At 38.0% G+C, this 24,485-nt stretch overlaps 1 protein-coding gene across 6 annotated transcripts in view; it reads right to left on the bottom strand.

Moving 5' to 3' along the window:
- ELOVL7 (ELOVL fatty acid elongase 7) overlaps positions 1 to 24,485 on the bottom strand; it is a 63,396-nt gene that overhangs the window by 13,817 nt on the left and 25,094 nt on the right. For 4 of the 6 annotated variants that reach the window (XM_088152861.1, XM_088152860.1, XM_007429288.4 and 1 more), the window contains 4 exons: positions 6,620 to 6,748; positions 2,616 to 2,806; positions 1,276 to 1,356; positions 230 to 286 (listed from right to left, as the gene is read on the bottom strand). In XM_088152861.1, the coding sequence (XP_088008987.1) occupies positions 230 to 286; positions 1,276 to 1,356; positions 2,616 to 2,806; positions 6,620 to 6,683 (393 nt within the window). In that variant the 5' untranslated portion in view covers positions 6,684 to 6,748. The remainder of the gene's footprint in view (positions 1 to 229; positions 287 to 1,275; positions 1,357 to 2,615; positions 2,807 to 6,619; positions 6,749 to 24,485) is intronic. The other 2 variants (XM_088152862.1, XM_025167339.2) reach the window with 1 other exon arrangement.

Genomic DNA, 24,485 nt, shown 5'->3' with positions numbered 1-24,485 from the left:
TGAATACGTAATGAGCAGATCTTAACTCTGTCCTCAGTGAGAGAGGGAAAGTGAGAACTAAGCTGCCTGATTTCCCAGCCTAATTAGACTACAGTATCTAGAAAGTTTTCATCCATCCAGTGGCGTCAACATAACTTTTATTCCAATGATGAAAAATACTCAATATACAAAGAAATGCCTGAAACATATGACATTCACTTTGTTTATTAAACTATGTAATCATACTCACAGTGTCTAGCAACTCAATGAATTTGGAAAAATAATACAACCAGCAGACACGAACCATCTATAAACAGCAGAAATATTGATTCAATTCAAAATTGTATGAAAATTCTCCATTTTATTAAGCATTATGAATATTTTAGAGCTATAGCATCAAACTGATGTGCAACACTTTTGTAGAAAAGCTGAAAAATATCACTTTTCTCATATCATTATTCCTGAGACAAGCAAGTAGAATCTAGAGTAGCCTCCCAAGAGAAGCAGCAGCTACACAATTGACTATGTGCCATCAAGTCATCTTCGACTCCTAGCAACCATGAAGCTACAGAATGGGACTTGTTTATTTTTTAGAAACTTCCATAAGCCTAAACAGAAGCTAACTCCTGCTTTATACCAAATTTGTGTAGAGGTTCAACTAGACTGGTCCCTATCTCATGGCCAGTTGTTCAGTTATACAAACTCAATCTCCTGCAACGGTTCGTTCGTTCGTTCGCTTTCTATCTATCTATCTATCTATCTATCTATCTATCTATCTATCTATCTATCTATCTATCTATCTAGTTTGTCACCGCCCATCTCGTTGAAATGACTCTGGGTGGTTTACAAAACAGTTAAAATCAATTAAAATGACAATATACGATAATCTTAATAAATAGAAAATAAATAGATCCAAGAATAGATATAAAATTAGAAGTCACTCAGGGAGTGTCAAGACGCCAGCCACCCCCAGGATTGGGTAAGATTGTTGTCACCCCCACACAAGCTGGCAGAGCCAGGTCTTAAGTCCTTTCCTGAAGACTGGGAGGGTAGGGGCCTGCCACACCTCTGCGGGGAGAATATTCCAAAGGGTGGGAGCAATGGCAGAGAAGGCTCTCCTCCTGGGCCCCACCAGCCAACGTTCTCTCACTGATGGGGTCTACAACATGCCCTCTCTGCCTGACTGGGTGGAATGGGTTGATGTGACGGGGGTGGATGCTTTCGGATAAGCAATACAGTAGGAATGACCACAGCCAGCCCTGCTTTGGATTACAATAGTATCATTACAATACTCACCCTGAGAGCCATAGGTGACCTGGAATAATCAACTATATCACAGCGATATGTATAGCCTGTAGCCCAGCCAGACATGAGGAACTAGAAGTAGAAGAAAAGGATTTAATGTAATATTTAGTTTTTAAAAATATTGGATTGCATAAATAACTACAGTGAGAAGGAACCAGAGTTAATTATTAGTAGGTACAACACACTCTGCTGATGGCTCATACATACACACAATTGCTGAATGCTACAACAGCCCCAAGGAAATGCTTTTTATGTGTAGATTTGCTAAGCTTTTTCTTTTGTTAACTGAATAAACTATAAATGGCTGGCTTCATACAATTCATTAAACCCCAAACAAACAAACCTTATTATAGTTTAGTGTGGTATGTGCACTCAGCCTGAATGCACATACACAAACAGGCTGACTTTCTTCCAAATAATGCCTTCAAAATGCGTAGCATTTAATTCTCAAAATTTCCCAGCCAGCACAGCCTTTAGTGAGCTGACTGGAGAATGCAGGAGTTGAAGTCCAAAGCATTTGGAAGACACCAACTGGTGTACCGGGCCCATGGCCTGCCTCTCTTTCCTTGGCTAAGCAAGTAACGCTGCATCACAGTTTCTAAAAGCATCTGAACAGAGTACAGATTAAATGGCTATCCAAACCAGGGTTCTTTTTTTCTGTAAAGGTAACTACTCATTATCATTTATTGCTAAAAGCGCACTCTGATTAGCCTACTGGGGACATACGCAACTTGAAACAAGGAGAATTTTATTTAATTTATCTCCTGTAATATTTTTCCCAGGGGTTGACATAGAACAGAGGTAAATAATCAAAGACCCAAGCGTGCTTGCGGCCTTCGTAAGCAATGGGTATAGCTGCCATCGGTTTCCAGAGTTCATACAACATCATCCCTTTAATGTGATAAAGAGGGGAATAATTCAATATATGACTGGAGTATAATCCTATAAACTGTATTTAATTTTATTTTATTAAAGTAAAAATTAAATCAAATTCCTTTTTGTCCCACTCCCACTTACTGCTTTCTGGAGCAGTCCCCAGCTTGTTATGCCCAAGGCTGTCTAGAGCTCCTATTGCAGGACTGCGACAGAGGAAGGTGACACTCATTCTACAAAGCCTGATCATATCTCAAGGATGCTGTGCATAGCAGTTCACACCATAATAGGAAGCTAAAATGTAGTCTTTGATTTCAAAAATATGTCTGTATACCTCGATTACATTTCTGTTCACATCATAAAACCATTAATATTTTGAGAAAAGGGGAAAAAGCATATTTTGTACATCTGTAACTGCTGAAAATTATAGTTTAGCAACTTTCTTCTCTTCTACTTACTTCATACGTCATATAAATTGAAAGAGCCACTACACCAAAGTTGTAAAAAAACATTATTTGCCTCAAATCAAAAGGCTTTCTGTTCTCCATGAACTTTGGTCCTAGATTAGTGACAATATATATATAAGCTCCAATAATAAGTGTTTGTGGTAAAGGTGAAGACATGAGTGGGTAGCCATCAACTCGTGGATCTGGAAAAGAGATATTAAAAAGTATTTTAATATTTGTAGACTCTGACTTAAATAACAAGAATGTTCTTAACCTAAAGGATTGCATATCTAGGTTGGGTGTTCACCTGTTCAAGAGCACAAATCTAAGTTTCTTCTTTGCTTTACACAAAAGCTTCACACATACCACATTACATGAAAGCTTCACATTTACTCAAAAGCTAAACTCATAATTGGTAACATAAAAATATTTATATGAATGTTCAAATTATATTATATTCATGAGGTCTGTAACTAGATGACACAGTGTTTAATTATTTTTTTTCCTCCCTCATAAATGTATTCTATTAATTCAGCAATATCTGCTACTGTCAGGACCAATCCAAGATCAGCAGGGGAACAGTTCATCCAAATTCAGTTCCTTAATTGCTTACACCATATAGACAGACTCTTGCCAGACTAAATCTGTAGTACTATAACCTAATGGATGTACCCTGGGAGATTCTAGGGAGTGTCTATCCTAAACTACTTACACTTCCCACGCTCCAGCTCCAGACTGTGTTGTCTTTTGTCTTTCTGCCCTTTCTGGAATGCACCTCCTCCTTCCTGATAATCTTGCTCTCTACTGCAATCCACCACAGCTACCTCATACAGGCATTTAAGATCTAAGTAAAAGGTCATCTCTCCCTAATCAATCGTTTTCAAAATAAAAACTGATTCATGGAGTTCTTGGTGCTGAGCTTGGTTATTTGCTTACCCAATTAGGTATCAGCACACCAAGAACTCCATAGTTCAACTCTGAGCTACACATATTCTCTTTCTTTGGAAAAACTGATTCATCCATATGGTCACTGTACAGTATACGCAGTCCTAGCATAGGTAAGTACTTCTTGCCAACAGTTAAAATGCAGCTAATTTCACTTCTGTTTAATGGATGCTGGGGTGAAGTTCCAATGAAACGTAGCTTTTGTCTGTCCATATATATCATGATAAACGATAGACCACAAATTTTCAACAGTTACAAAACATCTTCTAATAATTTTCTTGTATGTAAAAGATGGCCAAGCGAGACAGAAATGAATTTAGGAGGAAGAAAAGGTCAATACTGGAGGTGTTGAAAAAGAGGCCAAGATTTGTTATGGAGGCATGCGTTGGATGGAAAGGAATAGCCCAGCCTTTCCCAGCTAGGTCCCTCCAAATATGTTGGATTTCAAATCCCAGCATTCCTAGCCAATATGGCTTTAATCTATTGAAGACCAAGCTAAAGGGTTAGGGTTAGGTTTAGGGCATGACAGATAGTTATTGACAACTGTGACAGAGCAGTGGAGACCTTAGAAGGAAATACTGAATCTTCCCAGCAACATGTTAAATTGTAAGCTGCCCAATGTCCAGAAAGAAATATTTTAAGAACATATTGATTTAAACAGAATATGGGATATCAAAGTTGCTACCAATTTTACAAGTTTTACAAATAGTCATAGCAATTTTTAGAAAACCAAAATAAATAAGAGCCAAGTATTGGTGGGGGGATGATCAGGACAAGGACAAGAAGACCCTGATCACAGAAGGCCATGGGAATATTCACTAGGTTCACACATCACACATAATTACTTTATGACTTAGCCCAAGATAAATCCAGGGAACGTCAGATGGAGGAAAAGTTGCTTAGACAAAATCATTAGAAAAGACAAAGACATTCTAGACTGTATCTAACAGAAAGAAATATGTCTGGATTTGGATGGCTTTGAGGTTTATCTCTTCTCTAGTTTTCTTATCTAAAGCATCTCTTCAATAACTTTAGAAATGAAGTAGTTTTTTTTTCATTCCTCCTCCTAATGCTATGTCTCTCATCACACTTCAGCACCTGCTCTCTGCATTAAACCTATATGTAATATTGCAATCTCTCTGAATCCAAATGTTCTTTAATCCTGAATGTTGAAATCTAGAATCAGTTCCGCATCCTTCAACTTTCTTTTGCTATTGGCCAGGCTACTCCTAATGCTGAAGCCATCTAACCCTTCTTATTCCTATTAAGGCCAATTGTGTTGAGAACTGCAATTGATCAACTCTAATGGGAACGCAGAAAAAATCCCCACAAATGTTGCTCTGTGTTTTATATTCCAAAGGACAAATGCTACATACTTTCCTATACACAATCCCCCCTCCGTAAAGAATATTGAGCTAGATCACCTTTCTTTTTGAAGTTTTATTTTTTTCAATGAACAGAAAGCCTTTGATGAGCAGGAACATTTAGTTCTGCATTCTGAAGTGGAGCTATTTCAGGAAGATTTTGCCATGTGTTCTCAATATGTAGAGGAGCTTCTATATCTCAGTTCTTTCATGAGCAGGGCCTACACCCCTTTACTATCAGTACAGCACTTAATGTTCTGCTAGTGCTGAGCAAAGAAAAAAGAAAGCCTGCCTTCGGTCTTTGGTCAACATGAACTTTATTTATTTATTTGATTTATATGGCCACCCATCTCACATGACTTTGGGCGGCTTACAATAAAATAGATAAAAAAAATATAATACAAAACAACAACAACAAAAACATACAGCAGCCAGGAATCATAAAAAACAGCATTAACACAACCAGGAGACAGGCTCTGTCTCACACATGGGGCCCCAGGCTTGGGTGCAAAATCAAGTTTTCAAGGCTTTGAGAAAGCCCAGCAGGGTCAGGGCTAACCTGATCTCCAGAGGGATTATGTCATACTGTTGCTATTTCCTAGTAAATTGTCAAGATATTAAAAGAATAGTTAAAACTAAAGGGATGAGTGAGTCTCAAAACATGGTCCATGGACCACCAATGGTCCTCAGAGATCCACCAGGGTCATAGCTTTTCCACGATCACATTTCAGAGCACTCTGATCACTTCAGCGCTGCCTCCCCATGAACATCAACAATCAGCTACACCTTGCAAGTGTTGGCCCACCTGCTACTTCAATCCCCACCTGCCCAAATGCACCAACAGTCAGCAGTTCAAGTGGCTAAAAACTGATTCAGGGAAGAATGTAAGTGACAATGCATAACTACTAAAACAATATTGTTATAATATTTAGTTTCTAAATGCTTTTTAAAATGAAGGAGATAGCAAGGAATAGCAAAATGCAATCATAATCATTATTTTATTTGCCAAAATATGTGAACTCCCATATTTCTAAAGACAAAAATATTTAGGTATTTTGGATATAAAAATTCCTTGTTCCACTGTGTCATCTTTCAAATTTTCTGAATGTATGTTCTGTGGGACCACCAGTGCAGAACGTTTAGAAAATGCCAGTTTAGATTCTGCACCTTGATCTGCCTCCTTAAAGGCACTATTGGTTGCTAGTGGGAAATGAGAAAGAAGATGTCAGCATCTTAAGATTGTGGGAAGTTAGCTACATTTATAGTAAACAGGACAAATATTATACTGCCTTAGCTTATTCACTGGGAATAACATGCCAGTTAGATCATTTGCATCATTCTTACACTGATCATTCTTACATTTTCAGCTTAATGCACAAGCGCAATTCTTAACTAGAATTTTTTTCAAGATGTATGATTTCCATCTCCCCATTCTCAAAAGCAATGTTAAGAATACATGCTGAAGTAGCACCTTCAAAAAATTATGTATACTTTACACAAATACACTATACTAAGAATGAAAAATTCTGTGTTGAAGAACCAAGTTTAGTAATATCTATCAACTACCCTCAGTCTTCAGGTTTGCATAAAAATATCTTGAAGCATTATTTATAAGCAAGTTTTGTTATGAGCAAGTGTTTTTATATGCTTAAGTTATAATGAAATACATTATACAATTAATGGAACATTAGCAGGAGCAGGACTCACCAGCATCTTTAATCCATTCATCGTAAATCAGTGCAGCCTTCGAAGTCAGATTGTTAAATGCCATTTTCAGAGGTAAGTAGGATTCAGGATTCTTCCTGAAGGCAAATCAGATACGATCTGTTATGAAATCTGTGAAGAAAGAAGGAGTAGTAGTCTTTTCATAATTTGGAAAACCAAATAGATGATTGTTAAGGATTTATGATATTTGCATAACACTGTTTTTTGCTTTAAGCAGTTCATTCCCTGTGATGGAATGGACTTATGAAGGCCAGGCTCAGGGAGATAAGCGTGTTCTTAGCCCCCAACAGGAGCGTGGGAAGTTCAAGAAGATGAGGCTGGCACCTCCCTAAAGAATTCACGGTGTTGTGGCTGGCTGGCTTGGGAACTAGGGTTCAGTCTGGTGAGATTTCTGTCCTGAGGCTGAAGCTAATAAATGCAACAGAACTGTATTTGCATTGTCTCTTGGAGTTCTTTGGGCTGAACCTGACATTCCCCAGATAAATAATGCAGTCACATTATGTTCCCATCCTTAAGCACCTAGAGACACAACCGTAGGAAACATTTTCCTAGAAATAAGCCTTAACTAAAGTGACCAGAACCAAAATGAAGATCAACTTCATGACTGTAACTAAGGCAAAGATCAATCTGAATATTCAAATATTATCATTAGCGCTACTTAAAATTTTACAACTGTAAGGCACTGAAAACGGTTTCTATGGTTGCCAAACTTGACTTTTCCATTTTTCTCTGAAGCTATAAAGAGGTTGGACAATCAGGTTATGAAAGTTTAAACGCTGTTTAACAATCTTATATTTGACTTTTTAACTTTAAAAAGTAAACTACTAAAATTCCATTTTGCTCAGAAACATAACTATGATTAAATTTCATCAGGAAAATTGAAAACTTCCATACTATATTTATGAAATTGATACACCACCTCAATCCAACTGAACTATGCAGTTTACAATATATCTATTAAAAGACAATAGCAATAACACAATAATACATAAAAATGTGACCAAGTTAACACTTCAGTTACACTTATGCACATTTGCAATTTAGCAAATGCTAAATGTTAATACTGCTATGATAAGGAACAAGAAACCTGCCCCTTTCATTCATAAACCTTTTCAAATACTGTATTTTATATCTTTACTTAAACTACCACTATTGGAAAAACAATTTTCCCAGAACTAAAGATTCTGCACTATTTTGCCAGCAGGCTACCCTATTGTACCACTCCATATAAATTGCTATGCAACTGCCATGCACTGTACATGCCCTTCTGATAAGTAAGTGTATTCATTTCATTTCATTTCATTTCAGTTCAGTTCAGTTCAGTTCTTCTATTGCAATCATTTGGTCTCTCAGTAGTTCACAGTAACAAAAAAATAACATAATGCTTACCAAAGCATTCATGATAAACTAAAATCAGCAATACTATAACAAATAATTAAAACTCACAACCCAGTGGGACATGTTTATTCACCACAAGCTCTCCAAAATAGTTCTGTCTTTAATAGTTTATAGAAAGCCAAGAAAGTGGGGACAAGGCTAATTCCTAGAAGGAGGCTTTCCCATAAGAAAGGTGCATCCATAAAAAGATGGTGGTTGCAAGCCTCAGCATATCTCACCTCACAGAAATCAGGGACCAGCAGCTGTTTCTTCTGGGATACTCTCAGATTGGACAGGCTGATTCTGACTGGAGAAAATGGTCCTGCAGCTACCTCAGTGCTAAGCCATATTGGGCGGTATAGGTTAAAGCCAACACCAGAAGCCAATAAGAAGCTATTGCGAGGCCCAAAGCACAATCTGATATGCTTGCAGTGATAAGCGCCAACCAACACTCTAAGCCTCACAGTCATTCTGGCTATTATTTCAGGGCCTCACCCAACCACTGGAAACCAGCAATTTGGTGATGCCACATGCACTGGTCCCCAACTCAACCAGATATCACTAAATACGTTCCACAGACTCCCAATCCACTCCATAATCTTATTACAGGGACACCCTCCCACTAGGGTATGCAGCCACAGTCCCCTCATTAGCTCTTCTCTCAGGCGTTGGATTACAGTAGTTGGAGCCCCTGTGTGATAGAATGGTTTGGTGAAGGCCACACTCGGGGAGATAAGCATTGCCTTATCCCCCAGCAGGAGCATGGGAAGGTTAAGAAGATGAGACTGGCACCACCCTAAGGAATTCGCGGGGTTTTGCTTGCTGGCTTGAGAAGTTTAGATTCAGTCTGGCAGGATTCTGTCTTGTGGTTGGAAGCTAATAAAAGCTATCGAACTACACATGTACTGTCTCGTGGAGTTCTTTGGGCTGAACCTGACACCTTGCCACATTGCGCGTGGGTGTGGCTAGCTGGTTCTTATTTATTTTTTCATAATTATTGTATTCTATTTTTATTCTGCTAACTTGATCGTATACTGACCAGAGTCAGTTTGGAGTTGGGTAGTGCCTAAAATGAATAAATTTTCTCTCTCATCCAAGACAGCCATCCCAGTTCCACGTTGCAACCAACCTCACTTTTGGAGTTACTTTGATGATAAAATTGCCTGAGGTCACCAGATTCCCTCAATGCAGTTTCCCCGTCTCCGGGTCTTTAAAAGCCAGGCCCCTTGAGACACCACTGGTGCTATACTGGGTAGCTAGGTACAAAATGCTGGAGAGAGTGCCCAATTCTTGGGCACTCCAATGCATTTAAATTATTTAAATAATTTTCCACACACCTGAATGGTAGGAATGTGCCCTCTACCACCTCTGGTAAGCCCAGGAGAATATACAAATCAGGTTTCTGCTTTGTAACTCCTTGGTCCAAGTGAAGTTAGCGCAGTTTGGAAAATGTCCAAATCCACATCAACTCTCATCACTTTATTATGGAGGTCATCAAGGCAAGCCCTCCAAAGATCTCACCTTCAATGGGACGTTCTGTTGCAATCTTAATAAGGCATTGTGACAACAGTGGTAGTCCTGATTTTGCCTGACTATCTCAGCAGCATTGGCTACCGCTCTACAGACCACTGTGACTTTGTCACCCATTACTCAAATCATTTAACTGTGCAGAGTCCTCCAGCTGAACACCAGTGTCCAGGTAGCTCTAATATTCCTCACCGCAATAAGATCACCCTTATCAGATTTTAAATTTCCAACTTTCTTATTTCTCTTCTAGTCCTCTGCTCTCCAGCCCAGTCTTCATTCCACTGCCTGTGGAAAGGAACTCTACTTCATCCAGACTGATCCATCATCTCTCCAGCTCCCAAGAAGTGCACCACTTAAACTGTCCTTCTCAATGAAAAATGAAGAACTGCTCTTCCTTCCTTCCTACAGAAAAAGCACTTTCTCTCTGCAGAAGGACAAAGAGATTCCCTTCCTTCTGCTTAAAAGTTTTTTTAAAAGTTGATTTTTTTTCCTAACCAGCAAGTTCCCATTGTGGTGGGGGAATTCTAAGAAGGGCATGGGGCAGGGCCAAGCATTCTAGTCCACCATTAACCTTGGAAACTCTCTTGGTGACTTTGGACCAGTCAGTTCTTCTCACAGCTCAACCTATTTTGTAGGGTTGTTGAGAAAGAATAGGAGTGAGTGCTATATATGCACCCTTGAGCTTCTGAATGAAAAGATGGAATATTAACGTAATAAGCAGATCAATAAAAATAAAATAAGGAGCTTTTGTTTTTGTATATGATAACTGTAGCGAGATTACTGTATGCATGAAGATGGAAAGATTTGGCACTACCCATAATGGAGGAATAGTTGGTGAAGATGATGGAATTTGCTGAGATGGCTAAATGGACTTCTTTGATCAGAGAAAAGACAATGTCTATGTTTATTGCTGACTGGAAACCCCTTACAGACATTTTGTGTGAAACAGGAAAAAAAATGAACTTACGATTTAGGATTTTGATGATTAGACAGGATAGATTATAGGAGGAGGAGAGTTATGTTGTAACCATAGAGTAAGAAGTAAATTTATAATTGTACTTATAACTGCTACAAAGAAGACTGGAAACTACTTCTTTTTTCTTTCTTTTCTATTTCTTTCTTTTACTTTTTTTCCCTTTCTTGTAGGAAAGCTTTCTCTTTGATTTTTTTTCTTTTTCTTTTCTTTTTCTTACTTTATATTAGTTTGTATTAGTTTTATCTTCCTTTAAAAAAAAACCTTTAATTAAAATAAAATAAAATAAAATAAAATAAAATAAGGAGCTATTGGCGTAAATGGAGATCCTCCATGGCCAGATATTTCCCATCTTTGTGTTAAAAGTAATGTCTTACATTTAGCATATAAAACAAGGCTACTCACTTATGTGTATACTTGTCAGGCAGATATGCAATTAATGTAAACAAAATTGAAATCTTTATTTCCGTGAACTGTGACCAATCCTAGCTTCTTCTAGAAGATTTGTCTATTACTCATTGGTAAGTAAGAATTTAAATCTAGTAGTACTCTCTGTGAGCCAGTTTGATCTTGTGGTTAAGGCACCAGGCTAGAAACCTGGGGACTTTAAGTTCTAGTCACACCTTAGGCACGAAGACAGCTGGCTGATCTTGGGCCAGTCTCCGTCTCTGCCCTAGGAAGGAGGCAATGGCAAACCACTTCTGAAAAACCTTGCCAAGGAAACTGCAGAGACTTTGTCCAGGCAGTCACCAAGAGTCAACACTGATTCAAAAGTACACACACACACACACAAATACTCTATACAGATTACTATCACAGTAGAGTACTAATGGTGTATAGTAGTACTCTATGTACAGATTACTGTGTGCTGACTACATCGGAGCACACTGCATTTTCTTGGAAATTAATCTTATCAGTTTATATCAGGAGCATCCTTATCAAGATTAAGCCAGGTTTCAAACATAAATTCATGACAAAATCTTCACACTGCCTAGTCAGTATCTTGATATTTATCTACCTTACTTTCAGAATATATGTTAGCAAGTATATTAGAATCTTAATGAGATCACATAAAGAAATCCATATTTTAACAAAATCCAAAAAATGGGGAGCAAATGATACTCTTTCACAGAACAGCATCTTTTTCTGCAAGCAAAGTGTTATTATTAATAGCATTTCTACAACACTTCAGAATGGGTAAAGTATTTGGTATCTTGGGAACACCCAAACTTGTTGTTCAAGTCAGCAAGCTTTGCTTTTCTTAAGAATCATTTGGTCAAGAGGAATTAAATAAGCAGTTCTCCTTGCTTAGGTTGCACCATACCCTCGGGCAGCGAGGAGGTGTGCAGAAAGAGAACAGGACCGTGATCCTCAAAACAAGCATTGTGATCTTTCAGGGAGCAACCATTTATGCAGGCAAACTGATTATAAACAAGATGCACAGAGATGTGTTCATCAGTTGAATTAATCTTCTGTGGGATTCTTATTAGAGACATCATTTCCTAAGCTGCAATACCCTGCTTCAGTTCTACACCCAGTTATGAGGATGTCTTTGCCACCACATCCAAAACATAACACCTTATTCATAGCTGCAAGACTGCAATAATTCAATGTTATGGCACCCATACAAACGCATAGGGGAAATCTGGAATAACTAAAAAAATCATGCAATGTTCAGAAACTGCTTTTTTTCCCCCTTTGTAAGAAAAGAATTTTCAAGGAAGTTATAGTGTTACAGTTGGTTTTTCCTTCTTCTTACCTTCACCTCCCCAATTTCATTCTTTCAACAATTTGAGATAATTTAGTTGAACAAGTAACGAAAGTGGATTTCGACAAGTGCTATGAAACTGTTCATTAGGTAGAAATAACGAAGCCCAACAAGTATCTGTTTAAAACTATTCTTTACAAGAAACTAATCCAAGTATTAATACAAATTCTGTCTTATCACCAAATCATAGGATTACTTCAAGAATTCTATAGAAATGCTGAGATACCTCTGCTGGAAGCAATGGAGCTTCCCCTCCTGATCCTTTTCCTAAATAACAGGAAGTATATATTCCAATAGAAATGTCCTTTTTCTTAAAGGACGGAGACAATGAATTTCTTTGCAGAAAAAATATTATACCTTCATATAATAACTAGAGAGACAAAGAAATGCAAGATGTTCACATATTCTCATGCTCCTTCTGTGGAAAAGATAAAATATCCCACAAGATAGATAACATCTAACACTGTTATGGAAAAGTTCACCTCTTAAATTGTTTCCTATGCTTATTCTTATCTAACAAAAACCCCACTAGCAAGTTCCAGAATGGAACATTCCTTTAAAAAATACTTCAGATGTTTAACCCAAAGCTCAGGAGAATAAGACTCCAAGAACTGATGTTTCTCTTTATCCTTGAACGTTGTGTAAGCAAATGTAGGAAATTTATTGACCAATTACATTCTGGAGTTAAAAACCTAAACTTACTTTATATGGCTGACTAGGAAGGGACTAGGAATAATACCCAGGTTTCACATTCTTACCCAAACATTTGATTCTTTTGTGTGATGTTTTGCTACCGATTTACTGATGATTTTATTTTATTGCTTTCATCTTGCACTGTATTTACATGTTGAGGTGTATAGAATGTTTTGAATTTGAAACAGTTCAAGTTTGAAATATTCTGTTCTGAATTCAAAACAGCCATTTCAATGTTACTGGAAGTGTTCTAATTATTCTAGAAGGATCCTCAGCTTGAAACATCCTCAGCTTGAAAATATGTGGAATGGTTGGAACAGCATTGATCCACATTCAGCAGAGCTGGAACAACTCATTATGAAGTTGAAACAACTGTTTAAGCTCAAAAGGTTTCATCCTTTCACCTTAATTTTGTAAGATGCCCTGTTATGTACATACGTACACACCCTTACTTAAGAGCACCGACTCACAAGAATGGATGTTTTGTATAGAATTATATTTGCTTTCTACAAAGAACAACATCTTTGGCAAGAATGACCCCACACATGTTATTACGCAACTCCTTATGTACTTGGGTCCCAACGACTGACACAAGTACAAGAGTCATAATGTCATAATACACGTTTCATCCCCTCTCTGCAGTGTGGACGCCCACACTGATAATTTTAGGGACATCCAGAAAAAAAAATTCCATCCGGAAAAAAAAAATCCTGGGTAAAATACATGAAACCTAAATATTTCATCCTTATTTTACAGTTGATTAAATTTGGCAGTAATGTGCTGAGAATTCAGCCTCCAACTATCTTTTAAGGAAGCTATCTTTTCCTGGCTGGGAAAAAGCATAATTAAGATAAGAGAATAAAAATACTGGGTTGACAAATAAAATAGGAATATCTTACCAGGCATGAGTAATTCTTACCTGAATTATTAGGATTTAAGATATATGTTTTCATAAATTTTGACAGTCAACTGATCTGTGCAAGATTTCTGATCCATTCAAGAACAAGTGTTAATCACAGCCATCAAGTTTCCATGTAACTGGCCCTGGGACATGCAGGACAGGAGACCAGCTCTCTCTTGCTCCCAGAAGGAAGAACACGAATCACACAAATAAATCTTGCTTTAATGGATCACAAATCTTGCACTTACCAGTTGATAGCACAGAGGAGATGTTCTACAGTCAGCTCTGAAAAATATATTCTACTTACCTAGTTTTCTATTAAAGGCCCCACCCCCCATCCCTACCTCCCAGAGAGCTTCTTCAGTGGTATTCAATATCTGTCTCACTGCTTGGTTTTATTCACACAGTTAATGGCAAAAATAAGTAATGCCAATTTTTAAAAAACAATGGTAACCCAAATAAAAGAGGCAATAGCCTAGCAACATTCAAACATGAAAGGAATAGACAAGTTTCCAAGGGGAAAGAGCAAGCAAATACTGAAATTGTGTCAGCAAAAGAAACAAAGTCGGCCAGCTACTGTTTTTAAACAGTTCCTTTAAAGATTGCTTGTAACTCATAATCTTGCTGTCCCTTTTAAAATGTCAACATATCTCTCAGTTGTATATAACAAATATTTAGGTTTTTTTCTCTAATATTCTTTTTTAAAAGGCGGAACCCAAAAAGGTCAGTAAACATTAATTACTATCATATGTCTTGGAAAAACATTCAGAACTGCCCTAGCATCTCATATATACAGCCTAATATCCATGTATATGGCTTTAAACCATAATGTTACTAACTATGGCTGAATCAATAAACTACAATTGGCTGGGTTCACCAAATGCTAAGCTACACAAATTATGCAAAGTCTTAGTGCCATGTATGAACTTAGCCTATGGATAGGTTGATGTGTGCTTAAATGCCAAAGAATTTGCCTATATTACCTCCCTTTTTTGTTACTATACAATGCATACTATTCCTTACATTACAGAATGAATCCATCATCATCCCATGCTTAGATAGCAAAATGACACAGGCTACAGAACTGTGAAAATCAATTCTATCTCAGTTATCTATCTCCAAAAGCAAGTGTCTGGCCAAGGGAGAGCAAGAAGAAACGTGTAAACACAATATTGGTGAAATGCAACAAGTTCCAGAAAGGCTTTTAAAAACTTAGAGCCATAATCTTTTGCAGGGCATTATCGAGCCATACTCTGATTAGAAGATGCTATACAGAGCCTTATAAAAACCATAGGTAGCCATGATGGTCCATTGGGGAAGAAAAGTCATAGCAGGTTAATACCACTGTTTGGACCAACTAAAATGTCATTATCAGTGAGCAAACATCCAAGTATGCCACAATTAATTTAAGTTGGTTGCCACTTTTGTAGTTCTCTTTTTCTACCTCTACTGCTCTTGCCTAAGTACATCCTAAATAAAAATTCTGGAGCGCTAAAATGTTCTCAAGAAAAGGTTGAAAACATTTGAATTGCTCAGACTGAAAAAGCATCAAGGAAGTATTGTACAGGTGGGCCTGCAGACTCTAGGTAAAAAGGGCAGTTAGATGTGGAATGACTGGGAATTCTGTAAAAAAAAAAAAAAAAAGAAGGACCCCCCCCCCCCCCATGGAATGAGGTATGGCTAGCCAAACTATTCTATAATTTGTATCTGAGTTATGATACCAGGAACAAGAGCTTTCTCTATCTCTTTGCTAACGTCTAATAATGGTTATCTGGATTTTTGCAGCCCGTGGATGGTATCCCCACAGACCACTGCTGCTATAGGTGGACCAACAAGCAGGATCTCTCTAGCTGGACTTTATGCATGGGCTGGTGGTAGTGGAGGAAGCATGTTTTATGTACTTCAGTCAACTATTTAGACTTCTGTAAAATCAACACATTGAAATGGGCCCAATAGCTCATAGTAAGCAAGTTCAGCATTTTAAGGGTGAGTGTTTTGTGGGCCTTTACAGCTGTCCCTCTTAACAGCTGGGCAAGTACATTCTAGACCAGTTGCAGCTTCTAGGCTCTACGCAAGGGTAAGTCCATGTACAGCTAACACTGATCCAGTGTTGAAGTTGTTAGGGCATGAATCACTGAATAAAAGCTATTCTGGCCTTGGTCAGTCACAATTGGCACCAAACCAGAATATATTCCCATCGTATCGATAAAGCTAATTGTACTTCAGGATAGGAAATTCCCAAACTATTCATTTGTTCCTTTGGAGAGAGTGCTACCTTATTCAGGGTAAGCAAGCTTCCTAACTGTGGTATCTGAGACTAATTCATACAACACTTATCAAATCTTACCTAGATTTGGCTTCAGTTCGTTGAATCAATTGACTCCTCTTAATTCTTGTCTGTACAGTATAGATATGGTACCCCAAATCATCACAGTTTGAATCTTTTTAACACTGATGCTGGGAATACCAAGCAAGAATGATCAATTGCTTTCCTATTCCTCTTGCATTAATCCTTTTGGAGATCCTTGGCTGGGAAGCAATAGGAGCAGAATAGGTTAGATCAGCCTCCCCTAAACCAGAACTTAGAAGGATTTTAAAAAGTGAATTGCCTGGTCTCCTTCAAACTCTTTTTTGCCATCAAATTCTCATTCAATAACTTTCATTTTCATTCCCAACAAGTTCTTCCCTTCCTTTCATCTTGATCATAATACTAAACAGAGAGAAGAAGAATGTGTACTCCTAGTGAGACCAGACCTTATGTCTAGTACATGTACATTCCTTTTTTATTTATTTATCACCAAGCTCAACTACCTTATCAAAGATATTAAATTCTGACAAAGTTAGGTATCCAATTTTGAAACAATCTAATGGCAGATGCACTCAATTAAGTGGAAAAGCCAGCCTCTATCTTTATCATTCCTTTTCACAAAAAGCAGCACACACACTTGTAATTTCTGTATCATTCCCCAAATGATCTCCTCTTTGTGGCTGGAACTCCCAAAACTTCACCTAGCCTGACTTTAGGCAGGAATTCTGGGAGTTGCAATCCCAACACATCTGGGAGTAGCAGGCTGCGAAAGGTTGATTTATGGGTTTGGGTAACTGACCAATGTTGTAAACTCCTGTGCCACACCTGTACAACAAGTTATAAATTACTATCTAAACAGCAAAAAGCCTTACAGATTTCTAAACTTTAACATATATATTTGTACTTAGAATAATGGTTGGTATATCACACAGAATGAATCAAATGATGCCAGAGGCCAAAATGTGGCTATATGCAAAATAATGCTTGAAAATATTTTCTACAAGTTCAGAGTAAACCAAAAACAAGACCAGGAAATCCTCCAGCACCCTGTACTGTTTAAGACCACCAGAACCCCCTCTGTGCCACTGGAATCTACCAGCAAAAAATAAGTATCAGTAGTTCTGTTTCCCACAATTTCAAGGGTTATGTTAAGTCTATCCTAAGATTTAAAACCTTAATACATTAAAATAAATCTTAACCCCTTCTATACTGAAAAAAAGGAAATTGTAAGCGACCCAACTGTGACCCTTGGGAAAAAGACAATACCATCCCCCAAATAATGTGAGTCTTAGGCATAAAATGGTTTTTGACTCAGAGAGATGGCTTGGCATTCAAGCGGTACAGCAGGTAGCGTTTGCTATTTCGCTCATGATTGCAATTACATCTAGATCCTATTCTTGCAGATACTGCTTCCTTCTGAATGCCCAGTTTAAGAAACAAAATGTAACAAAAGGCATTTAACCAAGCAACATAATAAACTGTCTTAATTAAGATACACTTTATGCCAAGAAGGAGGACCCATCACTAAACACCCAACTTCATTACTAAGCAAAGCCTTCTTGCATACTGCTTCAAAACAAGAGCTAAACAAATTATGAGCTGTGGACTGATATTCCGGTTTGTAAAGGAAGTAGTCAGCCAGGGTACCATGCTTAACAAACTATTCAGTTTTCATATTAAAAGGGAGAACTAAAGCAAGTATGTACAGGTTGTATACATCAAATGGAAGTTCAACTACATTAAGCCAGTTTGTAATAACCCTGGATTTTTAGTTTACTGTTCAGTGCAAATTCAAGTATCCATGAGTTCAAGTATGACGTTCATAGCACAGGTTACATGGTTGGGGCTAGACTACTGCATCCAAACGAAACAGCTTCCAAACACCTGTATGCCCGTCCATCTAGGGACAGCAGTACCAAATGCAAACCATAAATAATTCATAAACTAGCAAGATTTATCAAGGTTAAACTATCAAAACAGCTTTGTTGCAAAATATATATCCTGAAAAATCTTCATATTTTTTAAGAATAGTCTGTCCAGAATACAAACCTTGGAACTAGTTTGTTCTTTCTTCGGGCACTCAAAATAAAGGAAACCATTTACAGTCAGGTCCAGAAATATTGGGACATCGACACAATTCTAACATCTTTGGCTCTATACACCACCACAATGGATTTGGAATGAAACAAACACAATGTGCGTTAACTGCAGACTGTCAGCTTTAATTTGAGGGTATGTACATCCAACTCAGGTGAACGGTGTAGGAATTACAACAGTTTGCATATGTGCCTCCCACTTGTTAAGGGACCAAAAGTAATGGGACAGAATAATCATCATACATCAAACTTTCCCTTTTTAATACTTGGTTGCAAATCCATTGCAGTCAATCACAGCCTGAAGTCTGGAACGCATAGACATCACCAGACGCTGGGTTTCATCCCTGGTGATGCTCTGCCAGGCCTCTACTGCAACTGTCTTCAGTTCCTGCTTGTTCTTGGGGCATTTTCCCTTCAGTTTTGTCTTCAGCAAGTGAAATGCATGCTCAATGGGATTCAGGTCAGGTGACTGACTTGGCCATTGCATAACATTCCACTTCTGTCCCTTCAAAAACTCTTTGGTTGCTTTTGCAGTATGCTTTGGGTCATTGTCCATCTGTACTGTGAAGTTCTGCAGCATTTGGCTGAATGTGAGCAGATAATATTGCCCGAAACACTGCAGAATTCATCCTGCTGCTTTTGTCAGCAGTCACATCATCAATAAATACAAGAGAACCAGTTCCATTGGCAGCCATACATGCCCACGCCATGACACTACCACCACCATGCTTCACTGATGAGGTGGTATGCTTAGGATCACGAGCAGTTCCTTTCCTTCTCCATACTCTTCTCTTCCCATCACTCTGGTACAAGTTGATCTTGGTCTCATCTGTCCATAGGATGTTGTTCCAGAACTGTGAAGGCGTTTTTAGATGTCGTTTGGCAAACTCTAATCTGGCCTTCCTGTTTTTGAGGCTCACCAATGGTTTACATCTTGTGGTTAACCCTCTGTATTCACTCTGGTGAAGTCTTCTTTTGATTGTTGACTTTGACACACATACTCCTACCTCCTGGAGAGTGTTCTTGATCTGGCCAACTGTTGTGAAGGGTGTTTTCTTCACCAGGGAACGAATTCTTCGGTCATCCACCACAGTTGTTTTCCGTTGTCTCCCGGGTCTTTTGGTGTTGCTGAGCTCACCAGTGCATTCCTTCTTTTTGAGAATGTTCCAAACAGTTGTTTTGGCCACACCTAATGTTCTTGCTATCTCTCTGATGGGTTTGTTTTGTTTCTTCAGCCTAATGATGGCTTGCTTCACTGATAGTGACAGCTCTTTGGATCTCATCTTGAGAACTGACAGCAACAGATTCCAAATGCAAATAGCACACTTGAAATGAACTCTGGGCCTTTTATCTGCACATTGTAATTGGGGTACTGAGGGGATATCACACACCTGGCCATGGAACAGCTGAGAAGCCAATTGTCCCATTACTTTTGGTCCCTTACCAAGTGGGAGGCACATATGCAAACTGTTGTAATTCCTACACCGTTCACCTGAGTTGGATGTACATACCCTCAAATTAAAGCTGACAGTCTGCAGTTAACGCACATTGTGTTTGTTTCATTCCAAATCCATTGTGGTGGTGTATAGAGCCAAAGATGTTAGAATTGTGTCGATGTCCCAATATTTCTGGACCTGACTGTAGGTGCTCAAATCAGCATGAGAGCATATGCAGAAAAGCTCTGTAAGACTATTTAAACAGAAATGGTTTTCTTCTATTACTGAGTGGTTGTGCAACATCTTATCTGTTTTTCTACTTGCTGAAACATTCACAGTTTCTGATAAAGGCTAACTGGTCCTACCAAGTATGGTAGAACTTCCAGTTTCTATTTGTCAATCGTCAAGTAAAAGAATGAGGAGTAAAGCTATTGTCGCCAAGTTTTGATCTTGTACCATAAGAGTAATACACATGATAACAATGACAGCAATTTGCAGAAACTCAAGTTTCTAAACCAGTTTCAAGGTATACCTTTATGAATAGAATATACAGTTAGAATGGAGGCCTATCACTTCTCATATTCAGTTACAATCTCACAGAATTTTAAAACAGAAAATGCTGAAGTAAAATTGTGTTATATGAGTATAAATCTGGATACATATTTATATTCTATTTACAATCTTCTGAATCTCAGGTACAAAGTTATCAGGAGAGACTTCCAGGATGCTGAACTTTATGTCAGTACAAATAGCTATGGAGAACCAGAAATCAACTTAAAAAAAGGAATCAAAGACACATTTGATTATTTTATGGTTTCTGTTAACATGATTATTTTGTTAACCCATGCTGAACTGATTGGCTATCTAGGAAATGTATCCTTTACCTAGCCAAAGATAGAAGTTACTATTGATAAAATTAGGACTGCTAAGAAATAAATTTGCCAACATCTGAACTGTGGATTAATTTAAAGATGAATTAGGTATAGACTTCTTCCTCAGTATAATCAAGTGTATTGAGCATCATTCTTTTTCATGCAACTTCATTTTAAATTTTATAATGAGCAAGGAATTTGCTTATGTGAACTTACGACTCTGAAAGAAATAGTTAATATTGGTCTCACGTTGTTCAAATTTACTCAGTAAATTTGTATGACCTTGTATTACCTAAATCTCACCTACATCTTTGCCTTCTATTGATGAGCTGACCCTGAATACCGAAAAGCATAAAACATAAAGTTAAAAAAAATTGAATGGAAGTTATATATCATGTAGGATGCTACTATTTTGTTAATTTTTAGATTATAGGATATGAGAAATATTTAAATTGATACTTGCCCTTTTTCTTTCTTTAATAAAGTTTAATACATTAATAAGTATTAATAAAGTTGATAAAAGGGACAGAGAATAGCCTGCCCTACACAGGGAAAGGCACCACATTCTTCTTTTTTAATAAAACTAGAACTCCAAAATCCACCAAATGCAAAACTGAAGCAAAATAAAGATAGATGTCCTTGCTTCCTTTTTCTCTTCCCAGATCTAACAATATGGGACCTTGCTAACATTATTGTGAAATGAGACATAAGTATTGCACTGTATATGTTGGTGTCTGATCAGCACTATAATTTATTTATAAAAATTGCAGACTGCCATAGTCAAGTCACATTAACTCAAGTCTTGGTGTGTTTAATCCCTTATTCTCAACATCATATAAACTACCTTGAGTCATTAGAGGAAGGGTGGTATAAAAATGTTATAAACAAACAAACAAACAAACATATTTTCACTGGAGCTATTTTTGCTAAAATCCTTCCTTAGGTAAGTACAAGCAAATCTAAGCTCACTGAGCCAGTGAGCAGGGAACAAGCAGGGGAGTTTTCTGTGGAGGAATATACAGGGAAGATTTCAAGGAATATGGACAACAAATGAAGCTTTGCAGTGATCTGCCTGAAAAAAACCCATTTAACATCTGCTGGAAGCTTGCATCCTTTTTGGAGAAGGTGAAAGGACTTGAGGAGACAGTTGCTATACTAGAAGACAGCAGGGATAGTAAGACATTCTGAACAGGACCGGTGAAGCTCCTCTGAAGCAGCAGAGGGGAAATGAATGCCACAGAAGATGACAAGTGGAAATACATGACCCAAAGAAGCAAGAAGTACTTTGTATCAATGGAGCTCAGCAACAGGTATCAGGCTCTCCCTCTAAAATAATCCCAAATCAACCCCAGTTTTACAGAACACGGCACAGGTGTGTTGTCTCCCATATGCAGAATGTGATGCCAGAAAACTATTCCTTCCTAATTATACATGTGGGGATCAACAATACTGCCAGAAGTGACCTTGAGTGGACCTCCAAGGCTAGGAACCCCTAGCCAGGATGGTGTGGGAAATGAGAGCTCAAATAGTGCTTTCCTCAGTCCTTCCAGTTTATGGTTATGGTGTAAGAAAGAAATAAGATTCTGAACAACTGGCTACATCAATAGTGCTGCTAAGAAAAGTTTGTGTTCCTCAACCATGTGGAAGGATCACTTCAGCTAGCAATACAAAAAAGCCTTCAAGAATATACTTCCGAGGACACAAAAGGTTGGATAATTTAGTTTATTGTAGAAAAGTCATGAAGCAATTACAAAAGAATCCCAGCAACTGCTGTGAATCAAATAGAAGCCCTATTTATAGTGAAATCATTGCTTAAAGCCTTGCACCTCTTTCTCCCAATCATTTGATTCCATGGACTAAGTGGAGGCCCAATTTCTATCTGTCTTTTGTTTTAGCAATGGATAGATGTAGTATCAAGCAGTTTACATTTGACCATGTGAGAACTAGCTCCTATGCCATGGAATATGATACCTAAGAGATTAGGTACATCAGACAAGCTACATCACTCAAAGACTGGGAAGGACGCGTTCAACCAGGTGCCTTGCTGAACTCACTTGGAAGCTGATCAGCAAAAAGGGAAGGGTTACAAAAGCCAGACTCAAATCTAGTATTACAAATTGGGGCAACAATCAAGAGAGAAGCACAAGGGGGTAGGGAGTAGTTAGACCGTCAAGAAACTACAACAGTGAAGCTACTACTGTATTCACAATTTTGGATGCTTCTACAACAATGCACAGAATACGAGAAACAAATAAGGAGGTTTTGATACCCTAACATAGGATGATGATGATGATAATGATGATGATGATAGTATGCCACCTGGCTCCCATCAACTTTGCATGGTTTACAAATTGTTTAAAACATTAAAAATAAGAAAAACAACAAGAGGCAAAAAGAAGGTTAAAGATGGCAGGATGACAAAACCGGATGGGAATAAAGGAAGACAACCCACATAGCCTAAAGCAGTGTTGTCCAAACCTGGCCACTTTAAGATGAGTGGACTGCAACTGGTGCTGGCTGGGGAATTCTGGGAGTTGAAGTCCACTCATCTTAAAGTGGCCAAGTTTGGACAACACTGGTCTAAAGAATGCTTCAGTCAAAGGCCTGGGCAAAGAACCATAGACATGACACTCATGATTGGAACATAGCCCTGGAAGGTCAGAATTTAATAGATTCAACAAGAAAGGGAGAGAGTGTTGTGCTGTATGTTAAGAAAATATATGCCTACATGTAAATTCACAAAGCAGAGCATAAAAATCCTGTTGATAGTGTTTGAGTAAGAATAAAAAGAGAGAAAAAAAGTGACTTTGTTGTCGAAGTTTATTAAAGCCACCTAGGCAGGCAGAAGATAGGAATTAGGTCTTTCTGTGTCAAGTAGTTAAGCTTTCAAAGCGATGTGAATCAGTAGCAATAGAAAGTTTAGCTGCCCTAACAGGTGCTGGAAATCTTGCTGTGCCAAAAGGTCCAATAAATTCTTGTCTTCTCTTGCTAACAATGTCATTTGTCAGAAGGTAGAAGAAGGAGCATGGAGATCTGCTAATATGGAGCTAATGCTTACCAATAGGAAGCAATTAGTTGAAGAATTGAGGGTGACTGGAATCTTGAGAGAAAATGACCATATTATCTTTGAGTTCAGGATATCAAGGGGAGGAAGAACAGACTGGATATACTGGATAACAGAAGATCAGATTTTGGTAAACTCACACAGAAGATAAGCATGATCCAATGGCTTGAAATGCTGAAGGGGAAAAAAAGGCAGGAGAGGATGGGAAATTCTGCAAAGCAAGATATAGGTGGCACATTGGCAAACAATGAGTGCTAGAAGGAACAATATTTTCTGTCTTTGGAAGATACACAAAGAGCTTTCTCAAAATACTGAAAAGAAAAAGGGCTATACAGTATGTGTGTGTGCGTGTGTATGTGTGTGGGTATGTGTATATATATGTATGTATGTATGTAAGAATGAAAGAAGGGGGTATAATCAGAAAGGGATATAAAGCAGTCACCAGAAAATATAGAGGTTATAACAGAAACAACAACAACAAATGCTTTTTCGGACATCAGAATCAAAGGTAATGCAAAGAGGTCACAGGTGTGAAGAGAAAGGGGTGATTTGGTAATGGTAATGGTGGAAAACCAGAATATCTTAACTCTTATTTTGTATCTGTCTTGTTTCAAAAGGGATATGAAACCTAACCTGGCCATAATTGTGCTACTAACGGAAAAAGGGAGCTGCAGTTCAGGATAAATGTAAAGAGGGTAAAAAACCCACTTAGCTAATTTAAATGAATTCAGCTCTCCAGGGCCATATGAATTATATGCTAGGTTACTGAAGGAACTAGCGGAGGTGACAGGAGTGCTGCTGACTCTGAGAATTCCTGGAGAATGGATAAAGTC

Source organism: Python bivittatus, unplaced genomic scaffold (assembly GCF_059951505.1).
Source record: "Python bivittatus isolate LINGU-HERP-01145 unplaced genomic scaffold, Pbiv_v1 ctg000570_np1212, whole genome shotgun sequence".
Classification (NCBI taxonomy): Eukaryota; Metazoa; Chordata; class Lepidosauria; order Squamata; family Pythonidae; genus Python; species Python bivittatus.
This window is presented reverse-complemented; position numbering and strand designations above follow the sequence as displayed.